The sequence below is a fragment of the Ctenopharyngodon idella genome, chromosome 19, assembly GCF_019924925.1.
Source record: "Ctenopharyngodon idella isolate HZGC_01 chromosome 19, HZGC01, whole genome shotgun sequence".
Taxonomy (NCBI): domain Eukaryota; kingdom Metazoa; phylum Chordata; class Actinopteri; order Cypriniformes; family Xenocyprididae; genus Ctenopharyngodon; species Ctenopharyngodon idella.
The window spans coordinates 15282017-15294547 of NC_067238.1; the positions used below are offsets into that span (position 1 = coordinate 15282017).

General features: G+C 35.1%; 1 protein-coding gene across 1 annotated transcript in view; it reads right to left on the minus strand.

Annotated features, from left to right (window-relative positions):
• Positions 1-12531, minus strand: part of col22a1 (collagen, type XXII, alpha 1) — a 59430-nt gene that overhangs the window by 13451 nt on the left and 33448 nt on the right. Inside the window, 21 exon segments of the mRNA XM_051873662.1 lie at positions 813-866; positions 1095-1148; positions 1228-1281; positions 1451-1504; positions 2904-2957; positions 3227-3259; positions 3477-3518; positions 4388-4441; positions 4786-4848; positions 4944-4988; positions 5079-5132; positions 5289-5342; positions 5464-5517; positions 5631-5684; positions 6207-6260; positions 8790-8843; positions 9150-9203; positions 9288-9317; positions 9396-9431; positions 11074-11127; positions 11280-11333. Coding sequence (XP_051729622.1) covers positions 813-866; positions 1095-1148; positions 1228-1281; positions 1451-1504; positions 2904-2957; positions 3227-3259; positions 3477-3518; positions 4388-4441; positions 4786-4848; positions 4944-4988; positions 5079-5132; positions 5289-5342; positions 5464-5517; positions 5631-5684; positions 6207-6260; positions 8790-8843; positions 9150-9203; positions 9288-9317; positions 9396-9431; positions 11074-11127; positions 11280-11333 — 1059 coding nt within the window.

Below are 12531 nucleotides of genomic sequence, written 5' to 3' on the forward strand. Positions count from 1 at the left end.
TCTGCAACAATGTTTAAGTAGATGGCACATGTCAAATTTACGTCCACATGAATGGCAGACCCAGGGTTTCCCAGCAGAACATTGTCCAGAGATTCACACTCCCTCCACCGGCTTGTCTTTGTCCCACAGTGCATTCTGGTGCCATCACTTCTCCAGGTAAACGACACACACATACATGGCCGTTCATGTGATGTAAAAAAAAACGGGACACATCAGACCAGATGACCTTCTTCCACTGCTCCAAGGTCCAAATCCAACACTCACATGCCCATTGTAGCCACTTTTGACGGTGGACAGGGGTCATCATAGGCACTCTGATTGGTCTGCGGCTATGCAGCCCCATACACATCAGAGTGTGATACACTGTGTGGTTGTGACACATTCCTCCCATAACCATCATTAAAATTTTGTGTGACTTGTGCCACAATAGCCACAATACGTTGTCTCTGAACAGACGGGATAGCCTCCGTTTCCCTCACGCATTGATGAGCCTTGGGCGCCCAAACCCTGTCGCCGGTTTGTGGTTTGTCACCACTGCAGACCGGGAGCAACACACAAGTCACCGTTTCAGAAATACTCTGACCCAGTCGCCTTGCCAAACAATGTTATTCATGACCATTTCATTGATTACTAGAACTGATTATTTGCTACCATCTAATCTACCCAGACCTATGGCCTTGTTAGGAAATCGATGATATTCGCTTCACTTATGACTAGTCATAATGTTTTGGCTCATCAGTGTATAAATACAGCATACCTGTATACACACACACACATTTTTTTTTTATCAGTTGATTACTTAATTTCCGTACCTTCTCTCCTCTCTGTCCAGCGATACCAGGTGGGCCGATGCTGCCTGGAATACCCTGAAAAATACACACACATGATGTTGTTTACACTAAAAAAAAAAATCACTTAAAATCCCCCTTTTAAAAGTTAAATTATAAAATGAGATTATTACTAGAAAAAATAGGTAACCTGCTTATACTGTATGTCTCGATATACATTTACACATTTAACACAAATTTCCTAAAATAGATCTTGTATTTTGGATGTCAAAAAAGTTTTTGAAAAGAAAGAATTTAAGAACGCACCACATTGCCTGGCAGCCCTCGGGGCCCTTGAGAGCCCATCAATCCGGGGGGACCCTAAAGAGAGTGAAGAGTTTGAGAGTGAAAAGTTCAAGAAACAAAAAATACATCACATGTGAGAAGAAAACAAACTCACTGGGTCTCCGGGTCTCCCTGCCTCTCCTTTATCACCAGCATCACCCTTAGGGCCCTGTCCACAACAACAACAGAAAAACATCAGACGGTTGTGTGTGGAATACAGAAGAAACACCTCAATTTCTCTAAAAATCACTGACATTTTCAAAGGTATGACTGGAATATGAAGGTTAAGCATGAACAATTATCATTATGTTCAGTATATTGTCTGATGTCTGGTTTACCGCAGGTCCTGGATGCCCTCTGAACCCCTGCTCTCCAGGAAGTCCTCTTTGACCCTGGAAATATCAGAGATTGTGAAGTTTATCAGATTAATTTTAGTAACAGGTATCAAGTCTGAATTTATGCCATAACATCTTCAAAGTGTGTAATGTGTAATTTAAAGTGTGCAATTTTTTTTCTGTTTGAATATACTTTTTTAGTTCATTCAGCCATGGTGACTTTGAAATCTCCTTTTATAAAGTTTATGCTACACTCTAGAAATGAAACCTGGCTCACTTTTAAGATGATGTCAGGGCAGTTTCTCTGACAGAAATGATTGCATTTGGCTGAACTAGTCAGAACTGCAGTAATTCAACAGAGATTTCTCATTTCACACTAATAAATTCAGGTGAGAGCAGATACATCATCGTAACAAGCTTGTCTGTGTTTCTGTAAATGATGCACCGCTTGGTGTCTGGACTATTTTATTAGATGAGTGCATGACGGAAAGAGCTTTTATGAGTTCAGCTACAGAAATATGATTTTTTTAATGTACATAACATAATATAATACGAGCATTAATGTCAGAAGTAGTATTAGAATGGGAGGGCCAAAGATGGGCAGGTCATGATGTCAATATGACCTCATAAATATTAATTAGCCCACACTAATCTTCCTAAACATTTGGTTATGTTATCTAATTAATATTCATCAGTTAAACTTTCACATTGATATTTATAAACTGATGTCTGGTGAAGATGTGCTTGAGTTGTCTGGCCTTTTAGACTTTGTTTGCTTATTTTCTTTATTAGATATATTAATATTAATTAGTCAAGAGATTGAGTTTGCAGAAAAGCTCATCTTGGAGTCGGAGATGTCAAAACTGAAATGTCAATTTAAGATCAAGAAAAAACAACAACTTTTAAACAGCTACAGTAAATGTCAATAGCACTGATCTGTGGATAGATACTCAGAATCTGCTTTTTTAAAAGCTCGGGGCAAAAAAGCACCTTCACCTGTTTTGAAATATTATCAGGTGCTAAAACTATAGCAAATGATGTCCTATAGCACAATGTGAGCCAACAGAGGTACATAATATCAGCTGACGAGCTGCAACACCCCTGACCTTCAGGTTTATTAATATTCCCTCATGCTATCGCGTAATATCTATTGTCACATAATGCGTGAAACACTTCAGATGGCTGTTCTCAGAAATGAAAAGCACATATTTCGCTGTTCCCTTTCAAGTGTATTTGCCTCATAATTCCTCAAACTGACAGCAGGCTTCATTATGTCAGCATTATGAACGCACTAGTGACAGTAAAGTGATGCTATAAATGAAATTATTTTCAGAAGCACAAGATTTAACCAAACCTGACTCTCTACTGCCCTCTTGAGATGATTCGCACAACCAGGAAAAGTTACTTCATTACAAATAAAATGATTCTGGAAGTGTTGGAAACAATAAAAGCTCACCGTCTCGCCTGGATTTCCTTGATCTCCTTTCTCTCCCTTCTCTCCCGGCTTGCCCTAAAGATGAGGAAATGTAAAATGTGAATGTAAAACATGCAAAATATGTGGTTTATTTTACGATACAGTTGCCCCAAAAAGTCTTATAAATAAGTGCATTAAATAACAAAATATCAGACCAAGTGGCGTTCAGTTTAAAGACAGACAGTACAAAAACACTTAAATACGTTTGTTAATAGATATAATAAAAATATCTATTAAAAGAAAAACTATTCTCAAAATCTATTACTCAAAATATGCTTAAAATCAAGACAAAACCGATAACTTACTGGTTCACCAGGTTCAGGAATCACATTGGCCACCTAAATAAAATAAAAACACATCACAAATAATATGAATTAAGAGCCACATTCATCAACTGAATCAATATATGAATAAATACAAAAAATGTTCTAGTCTATTCTCATCTATTAATCTGATGTATTATATCCAATATCAAATGATCACTTATATTATCTGTAAAAGTATATTCATATGGTTATATCTATATACAGCATGTTAGTTATTAACTGTACTCACATTGCCTGGTACACCGGCCGGACCCATGGGGCCCACCTCACCCTGTATGAATGAAAAACAGTCACAGAGAGAGGTTATATCCTCACCCTGTCCGCATGTTAATTATCTCATTAACAACCTCTTGCCCTCAGGAAACCATCTCGAATGTGTGAAACCTACAGCAGCACACGGTCAAAAATGGTCCTCTGTAAGCCTTTTCTACTGTATAATGTTTATATCGCAAATGTCATTATGCGGAGGTGACATGTAGGCAAAAAAACAAAACTAATACAAAAATAAAATATAGAATGATTAGGTGATTATCATTTTTAGACATTTCAAATCATCAAAACTATGAATTAACTAAATATACCACCATTCAAAAGTTGTTCTAATGTTTTTGAAAGAAGTCTCTTATGCTCATCAAAGCTGCATTTAACTGATCAAAAATACAGTAAAAACAATCATACTGTGAAATATTATTACAATTCAAAATAACATGATTTATATTTGAAAACATTTTAAAACGTTATTTATTCCTGTGATGATAAGCTTAATTTTCAGCATCATTACTCCAGTTGTTCAAAATAGTTTAATCAAATAATCAAAACAGCTGCTTAATATTTTTGCGGAAACTGTGATACATTTTTCTTAGGATTCTTCGATGAATACGAAGTTCAAAATAACAGCATTTATTTGAAATTTAAATTTCAAATAAATTTAAATAAAATAAATTTCAAATATTGTAAATACCTTCGTCTCTTTTCATCAATTTAATGCATTCTTGCTGGATACAAGTAATAATTTCTTTCAAAAAAATAAAAAATAAAATAAAATATCTTACTGGCCCTAACCTAAATATATATATATATATATATATATATATATATATATATATATACACGTTTCCAGCTGTCTTTTTTGGTTCTCACCTTGTCTCCTTTCTCTCCTTTCAAGCCAGTCAGTCCATCTTTTCCTCTCTCCCCCTACAAAAGAGATGGTCATAAAAGTATGACACAACTAGATCAAAACTAGATTAAAAAAGACAAAAACTGACATGAATAAGACTACAAAATACTCCATCTCATGCAGAATGTAATTTCTTATTTTTTTCTCCCCATCCGTGTGCTGAAATATAGGCTGAACAAGCATCCAAGTGAATAGATGATGATTCTCACAGTAGTGTTTTTCTACAGTAGAGCCTGATATTTTTTTTACAAATCAATACCTATTGATTCTGTTAATCAATGAAACATCTGATTCTGACTTCAAAACATCAAGAGAGAGAATTTGATTCTCTCGAAATAACATCCATATAGCTCTGTCTTACTTGGCCTCCTCTCTCTCCTTTGGGTCCCATTGGGCCAGCCTGCCCAGCCAAACCAGACTCTCCCTGAGACAGAACAAGACAGAGAAAGAAAGACAGTTGTTTCATGTGTCCTTCTGTCAAGGCGTTCTCAAGGCTGATTTAAGTTTTACTTTCCTCACCCGTTCACCAGCAGGTCCTCGGGGGCCTGGAGGGCCCTCATCTCCCTGAGAGAAAGAGAAAGTGGCTTTAGTGACAAAAAAATTTGATTTCTATCCCAGATCTTAAACCACTAGTCCACACACATCATGCTTTACCTTCGGCCCTGGTTTACCAGGGAAACCGTCCTGTCCGGGTTCTCCTCGTTGCCCCTAACGGAAATACAAAATAATTAAAAACTGCAGTGTAACAAAAACACAAATGAAAAGGTCAAAATCCAGATCTGGCCTTTAGATGAGTGTATAAATGATGAAGTTCTGCCTCCAGAGAACTGAGTTCACAGCTTGCCTCATTAAAACCGTTCTAACCTTCGCGCCGTCGTTTCCAGGGAAACCATCCAATCCATCTTTTCCTGGCAGGCCCTGAAAAATAATTACCATCAAAACCATTATTTCAAGTTTTTCCACACTAAAAATGAGTGTTCGGTTAATAGGGCAACAGATTGTTTAAGTGTGTGGACAGGGTAAAGTCACAGTGACTCACTGGTTTTCCTGGTTCTCCTAGTTTTCCTGGGAAGCCGATTTCACCAGGTAATCCCTGCGAGAACAAACAGATCAATTTAATATCATCTGCTACTATTCTGTGGCTCTAGTGCAGTTCTCAAATAAAAACACATAAAAAACATATGACTTTGGTGTATGTAAACTTACTGGAGGTCCCGTCTGTCCTGGGCTGCCAGCAGGTCCAAGAGGCCCCTGAGGACCCTAAAAACAAAAAATAAAACTTGGAATGTTCAATTTGAAATTCAATTGCTTTTTAATAAATTTTTGAAATTCACACATTTACTTTTTTTCCAGTATGTAACAATATTATGTGGTCAGTGAAATTACTAACTTATATGATTTATATGATCACTGCATGTACAGAAACTTTATTAAAATATGTTTTATCTTTTAATCTGAATGATGTTCTTTCCTCTAGTAACCACTAGAGGTCACTGTTACTCTAAAATAAGTTTTTTTCTTAAGCTATAATCATGTTCAGAATGCCATATAATCATAATACTATTTATGCAGTATGAACTATATACTATTTTCTGTATGTATAAAATACGCAAGTGACCTACTATTTGTCAAAACATATACTGTTGCATATTGCTGCATATCCTTTTTTTTTTTTTTTTTTTTTTAAATATATATAGTATGCAGTAGCAGTACGATTGACAGTTAAAATAAAGGGCAAAGTGTTCTGCCCAGACTAAGAATGAATGTTCTGGTGGTTCTTACAGGCGGTCCTGGAAGACCATCAACTCCCGGCAATCCTGCATCCCCTTTTTTACCCTGGAGAAACAGAAAAGACAATGTCTCATGAGCAGAAAATAAGGAATAAAGATATACTTTATAAAATGAAAAATAAAGTGATTGTATTAGTATCAGCTATAATTTATATACACACATATATATATATATATATATATATATATATATATATATATATTATCAGCATTTTTAATCACTATTGGTCTGATTGATAAGATAAGGCATAGGACTTTTTTATTCAAATTATATCCTTTTTTCTGAGTCAGTTATCCATCCTTACTATTGTAGTTTATTTTGTGTTTTACCCTGATTTTACTTCAGGCATTTGATTTCTCAAATTGTGTCAAAATATATAGTGTCTATATTAATGCAAGAAAAATAAACCTGAAAGGTTAGGTAGAGTTCATGTCTTCTATCTGCCATCTATAATGACTCGAATGTAACTTTCCATTCATTAGAGGCACATAAGTGTTGTGCTGCCCTCTCCTGGACAAACTAGAAATGACACTTGATTTACACTTACGATCATGTTCTGTTAGCTGTCAGCATGACAATACTAAATTAAATAGAAATTGGAAATATGACAAAATGGCTGTAGATATCGGTAGAACAAATATACTAAAGACCATGTGAGCATGGTTTTATTTCCTGTGTTGATGTATTTCCAGGATGTTGGGATGGGACATAAAGAAGGGTTCATACTTTCTTTTTCAGCCAACAGACTTTATTTATTGTCACAGTCACAAACCATGATTTGCTCCCTGCTATTGCTACTCGGTTTCAGGTAGGGATATTTTACATCCCTCCCTACTTGAAATATTGCTGTTGTTAGAGTATGCTAGCATATAGATGGCCTTGTAGCTTTAGACATGGACTAAAAGCCACAAAAATACAATTTTGATTAAGAGTTTTAAGAGGTGGAGAGACGCAGAGGGTACAGTGACCTCTCCCTCACTTTCATCTTTGGTCAATTACTGACATGGCAGAACATGCTAACTCTGGCTAACGCTTTAGCATCCCCTGCTGCTGGCAAGTAAGGCAAGGAAAAGTAGTTTGAAGGAATTACAGCAATAAGAGCTTAAAATAGAGTAAAAAAGAGAGGAACTCTTTAGCATCTCACTCAGAGCTTTCTGCCATTCTGTGTCATTCTACACTCACTCATGCGCCACCCGCTGTGTTTCTGCGCTGTACATAAGATCTGTGCTAGATTCCCTCTCTAAGAGCTACTGGCAGCCTGTGTTTCCCACTGGGATGGAGAGAACTTGGGCTACACTCAAAACACCTGCAACCCTGCTGAGATACAACACTGAGCTAGGAACTGTGCACCTAAAAATGAAAATTCACATTTGCAAGGACAAAAGTATCATAAAAGTAGGCAATATGACTCAGGCATACAATATGATGCACAAATTTAACGCACAACTCATATGAACTACTTTTATTCTGCTTTTATGTCACTTTTGAAGCTTGACAGCCCTATTTAGCAGATTAGCAATATATTAGTACTACAACTTATTTGTAATAAGTAAAGCCTGACATGAAATAATACTCAGAAAATTATTTTTTTTGTTTGTTAAAACTTTAGATAAAATCTAAAAGATATATAATAAAAGTTTGCATATTTGCATTTTGAGTATCATATTTGATACGTCAGGCTTTTATGGCTCATATAGCATGATATAAGAGAATATGGAAATAATACTCATTTAATAATACTTTTTAAACTCAGAATCCCATTTTTTAATGATGTATTGATAAACAAGTAAGTCAAGTAATCATGTAAACCTAAAGTCCAGTAAGTGTTCATCTTGAAATATTGCTAAAAATATAAATGTTAGCTATTCTTATAAATCATTATATATATATATATATATATAACTATCAATCAGGTGAGAGAAGGCATGACAGGCCTTTCTAGTTTTGATTACGTTGATAATATAGAGGCCTTAGAAATGTACGTATCTTATTGCCCTTGCAATTAACTTATTCTATTTAATTGTCAAGGCAACATTTCTAATTTTTGTTTAAAGTTTTAAATTAATATTTATATTTTATTTTAATGAACAAAACATAACTAACAGCACTGTGCTAAACATCTTTTGTGGTCCACAGAAGAAATGAAGTCATATTTATTAGAAACAACATGAGAGTTAGTAAGTGATAACAGAATATTCATTTCATATACACAAAAACCCTTTTCTGATTGCTTGTTTTTTCCTTTTTGGAGCTGTTATCCAAATACTATAATTATTTTTGGCAAGAAACAATGTTTTCCAAGCACTCTGAGAACATTTTAATGATGCTGTCATCTCATCAGTTGGAGGGCATCTGAGAGCATTCGAACATCTTCTGTCTCTCTTCCTAACGAGCTCCTCGCTTTAATCTGACCCCACAGAGCACTCAAAAATACCAGAACATGAACCAAACTGCACTGAGATTTGCACTTTCTAGCCAGTCTCTATGGTTACCCCAGATCAGGTTCTAGAACACCTTACATCTCCATTAAAAGCAGCCCAGATGGATTATTACAATAAAATATAAATGTCCTACCCTTTGTCCATTCTCACCCGGCTCACCAGGCGGACCTTGAGGTCCAGGTGGGCCCTGAGAAAAACAACATAAACAATAGGCTAATTAAAAACAATGAAGTACACAACAATAGCAGACAGAGAAAATATGTTGCTTCTTTTTCATGAACAGACCATGAGTGTGATATTTTATGATGTACTGTATAGTGATCCCAAAAGGTATTGGTATGTAAAACATCTGAATGTCATTGCATTAGTTACAAAATATCAAAGTATCATCTGCAATCAGGAGCTTTTCTCAGAACCAACTTTACTATTCTTCGTCAATATGTAACAATAAAACTTGTTTGAAATAGCATTTAAATTACAAAATATATCTTACAGGAGGTCCAGGGGGGCCGTCCGCTCCCGGGGGTCCACGTTCTCCTGGGAAGCCCTAAAATAAACACACACACACAATTTTAGAGAATACTCTGAAGAAGAAAAGGTAGAATCATCTTCTGAACAGATTGGAACTTACAGTCTCCCCCTTGAGTCCTGCCAACTGAACCTGAGGAAAAACACAGAGCAACTTAATACTGCTGTTTTACAATGTAAATTCATTCAGTTAGCGAATCAAATGTCTTACCGCATCGCCAGGTAATCCTGCAGGACCTCGTTCACCCTATCAAACAAACACAGGTTTACTGAAACAACATTTAGATGGTTTTTACCAAGAGATTAATTCAATGCTGGTTAAAATCCCACAAATAGTGATTTGATATTCTGTGTTGAGTTAAACTGGAGTGGAATCGTCTGTACTGCAAGTTGCAACGTCTGACATTTTTATCATTTCCTTAAGGAATAAGTTCCTGAAAGTGTGTGTGAGACAGCAAGTGAAAAATAAAATGACACATACTGGCTTCATATTTGAATGGGTGTCTTTGTGGATGAGCATGAGAAACACAGACATGTGATATAAAACTATCATTTTTCAAGAGAGATATATGTGTTTTGGGGGGGGGGGGGGGGGGTTATCTGAAATAGTTAAATATAGTTAAATATATCTGGGTGCATCTTCAACTACCAAAGAAATGAAAAAGGAATTTGAAAATGAGACTTAAAGGGGTCATGAATTAAGAAATCAACTTTTTCTTGAGCTTTTGATATATAAGAGGTCATCGTACTATAAGAATATCCTCCAAGTTTCAGAACTGAAAAGTTCCTTGTTAGTCCATTATTGACACCAGGCCCAGAGAACAACTGATCCTACAATGTGCCTATCTACATAGATAGGTAAAACGCCGTCTCCGCAGAAGAAATCAACGCCTACTTCATCATTGCAACATTAGCCCCGCCCGCTGGTGTGTTAGTGAGATGAGAAGGAGAGAAGAGCTAAGTGTATTACTGCCCTCTACAGGTCAAAGTTTGAACTAAATTGTCATATACAATATGCCAGTGCAAGTATATAACAATTAGTTCAAACTTTGACCAGTGGAGGGCAGTAATACACTTAGCAGCGTCTACACTGCCGGAATTCTAATAGAGAAGAAGTAGAGAGCTAGTTCAAGACGAGCGTCTATGGTTAAAACGTATATAATTTTTTATATTTTTTAGAAAATGACCGATCGTTTTGCTAGGTAAGACCCTTATTCCTCGTCTGGTATCGTTTAAAGCCCTTTGAAGCTGCACTGAAACTGTAATTTTGACTTTCAACCGTTTGGGGCCAATTGAAGTCCACTATAAGAAGAATAATCCTGGAATGTTTTCATCAAAAACCTTAATTTCTTTTCGACTGAAGAAAGAAGGACAAGGACATCTTGGATGACATGGGGGTGAGTAAATTATCAGGAAATTTTTATTTGAAAGTGGACTAATCCTTTAACTTTTTGTTCTACAGAAGAAGTCATATGGGTTTGGAACAACTTGAGCAGATCTTTACCACTCATATGGTCATATATAAGCTCATGTCCTTAGATGTTTGTACTGGCATATGTTCACATAATTTTTAGTATACACACTGTCTTGTGTATATTTTGCTGCATATTATGTCTTATTTGTTTTGTGTATTTTTTGTCATTTACTCTTCTATGTAACTGACCAGTTGATTGATTGATTGATTGATTGATTGATTGACTAATTGATTGACTGATTGATTGATTGTTGCTGTTGTTTTGATTTCCACTAACTGTTTGATTTTAACTTACTGATTGTTTGTCTGTCATGTTATGTTAAAAAGATAAAACAATAAAAAATTGATTTAAAAAAAGACTTGCCCATATTTTTAAAAGCAAAGCAACCAGCATACCAAAAAAGTGTCTCCTTACCTTTTCTCCTTTAACTCCATTTGGACCAGGAGAGCCAATCAGCCCCCTAAGACCCTGATTTTAGAGAGAAAGAGAATGAAGTCATTTAGTTCAAACATAAAGCAATACTTGACACAAGCTCACATTAATATCTTCAACATTCTGACATGCTGAGCAAAATCTTACTTGACAAATTATATACATTACAGAACCCTCTGAACACTTACTTCTTTTCCTGGAAGACCTGGTTTCCCTGGAAACCCGTCTAAACCTGGTTCACCCTAAACAACATTCGAAAAAGAGATGTCATTGAATGGAAATTTTCTGTAATAAAAATATATACACAACCGGTCAAAAGTTTAGGGTCAGTAAGTTTTTTTTAAATTACATTTAAATTAGAATTAATATTAAAATAGAAAACAGTCATTCAAAATTGTAATAATATTTTAAAATATTACTGTTCTTACCGTATTTTTGATCAAATAAATGCAGTCTTGTTGATAAGAGACTTCTTTCAAAAAAATAAAAAAATCTGATCCCAAACTTTTAAACAGTAGTGTGTATGCAATATTCTGCTTACAATTTTGCAGTGCTAATTTCAGAAAAGTTGCCTTGATAAATAACTATAATATTACAGCACATGCAATTTGTTCTCCTTTTGGAAGCACAATTATGTCCTATTAATTTTTTTTTTTTTTTTGTCCCACAAACAACATATAGGTTTGGAATGACGCGAGGGTGACCCACTTCTTTAACATTAAACTACATATATTTGTCTAGAGAGGTGTTTTGTTTCGTTTTTAATACAGACAACAGCAGCTGACAGTCTGGATGGAAAAATGACTGTAACATGACAATCTCTTGAAAAACATGTGCAATATACACTATACAGAGCCTGCTGTTTCAGGTCAGGAATGCAGGAAATATAACAGATGGTAGATGAGTTTGCATGATATATTTATTTTGAGTTCAAGATCATTTCAGTTCAAATGAAAAACCATTCTCACAAAAGTATAATCTGATATTTCCTGTTTTAATGAACCATGTATTCATTCTAAAAATATGTCTATTTGCTCCATTTGCATTAGATCACCAGCATTTATACTTTAAATAATGCATTTTTGCTTGCCAAGGCAAACTAATCTGGTTAAAGCTGAAGTGTGTACACTGTAAAAAATATTAATAATAATAATAATTAAAAAAATGTTACATTTATGGTAAAAACAGCAGCTGTGGTTGACAGAACTTTACTGTTAAAAATATGTTAAAAACATTTTAGGTTTTATGGCTTGAACTGAAGATTTTTAATTGAAGAATTAAAAAAAAAAAAGTGTATTTTATTAACTGATATAATGTTAACAATTAATGCACTAAAATCTGATTGTACCTTTGATAATGTGGAAGCCACATGTAGAATCAAAGTTCATCACAAGTTTTTTCACAAACTGATGTAAATACTGATAAAAGGCACAGTGTCGC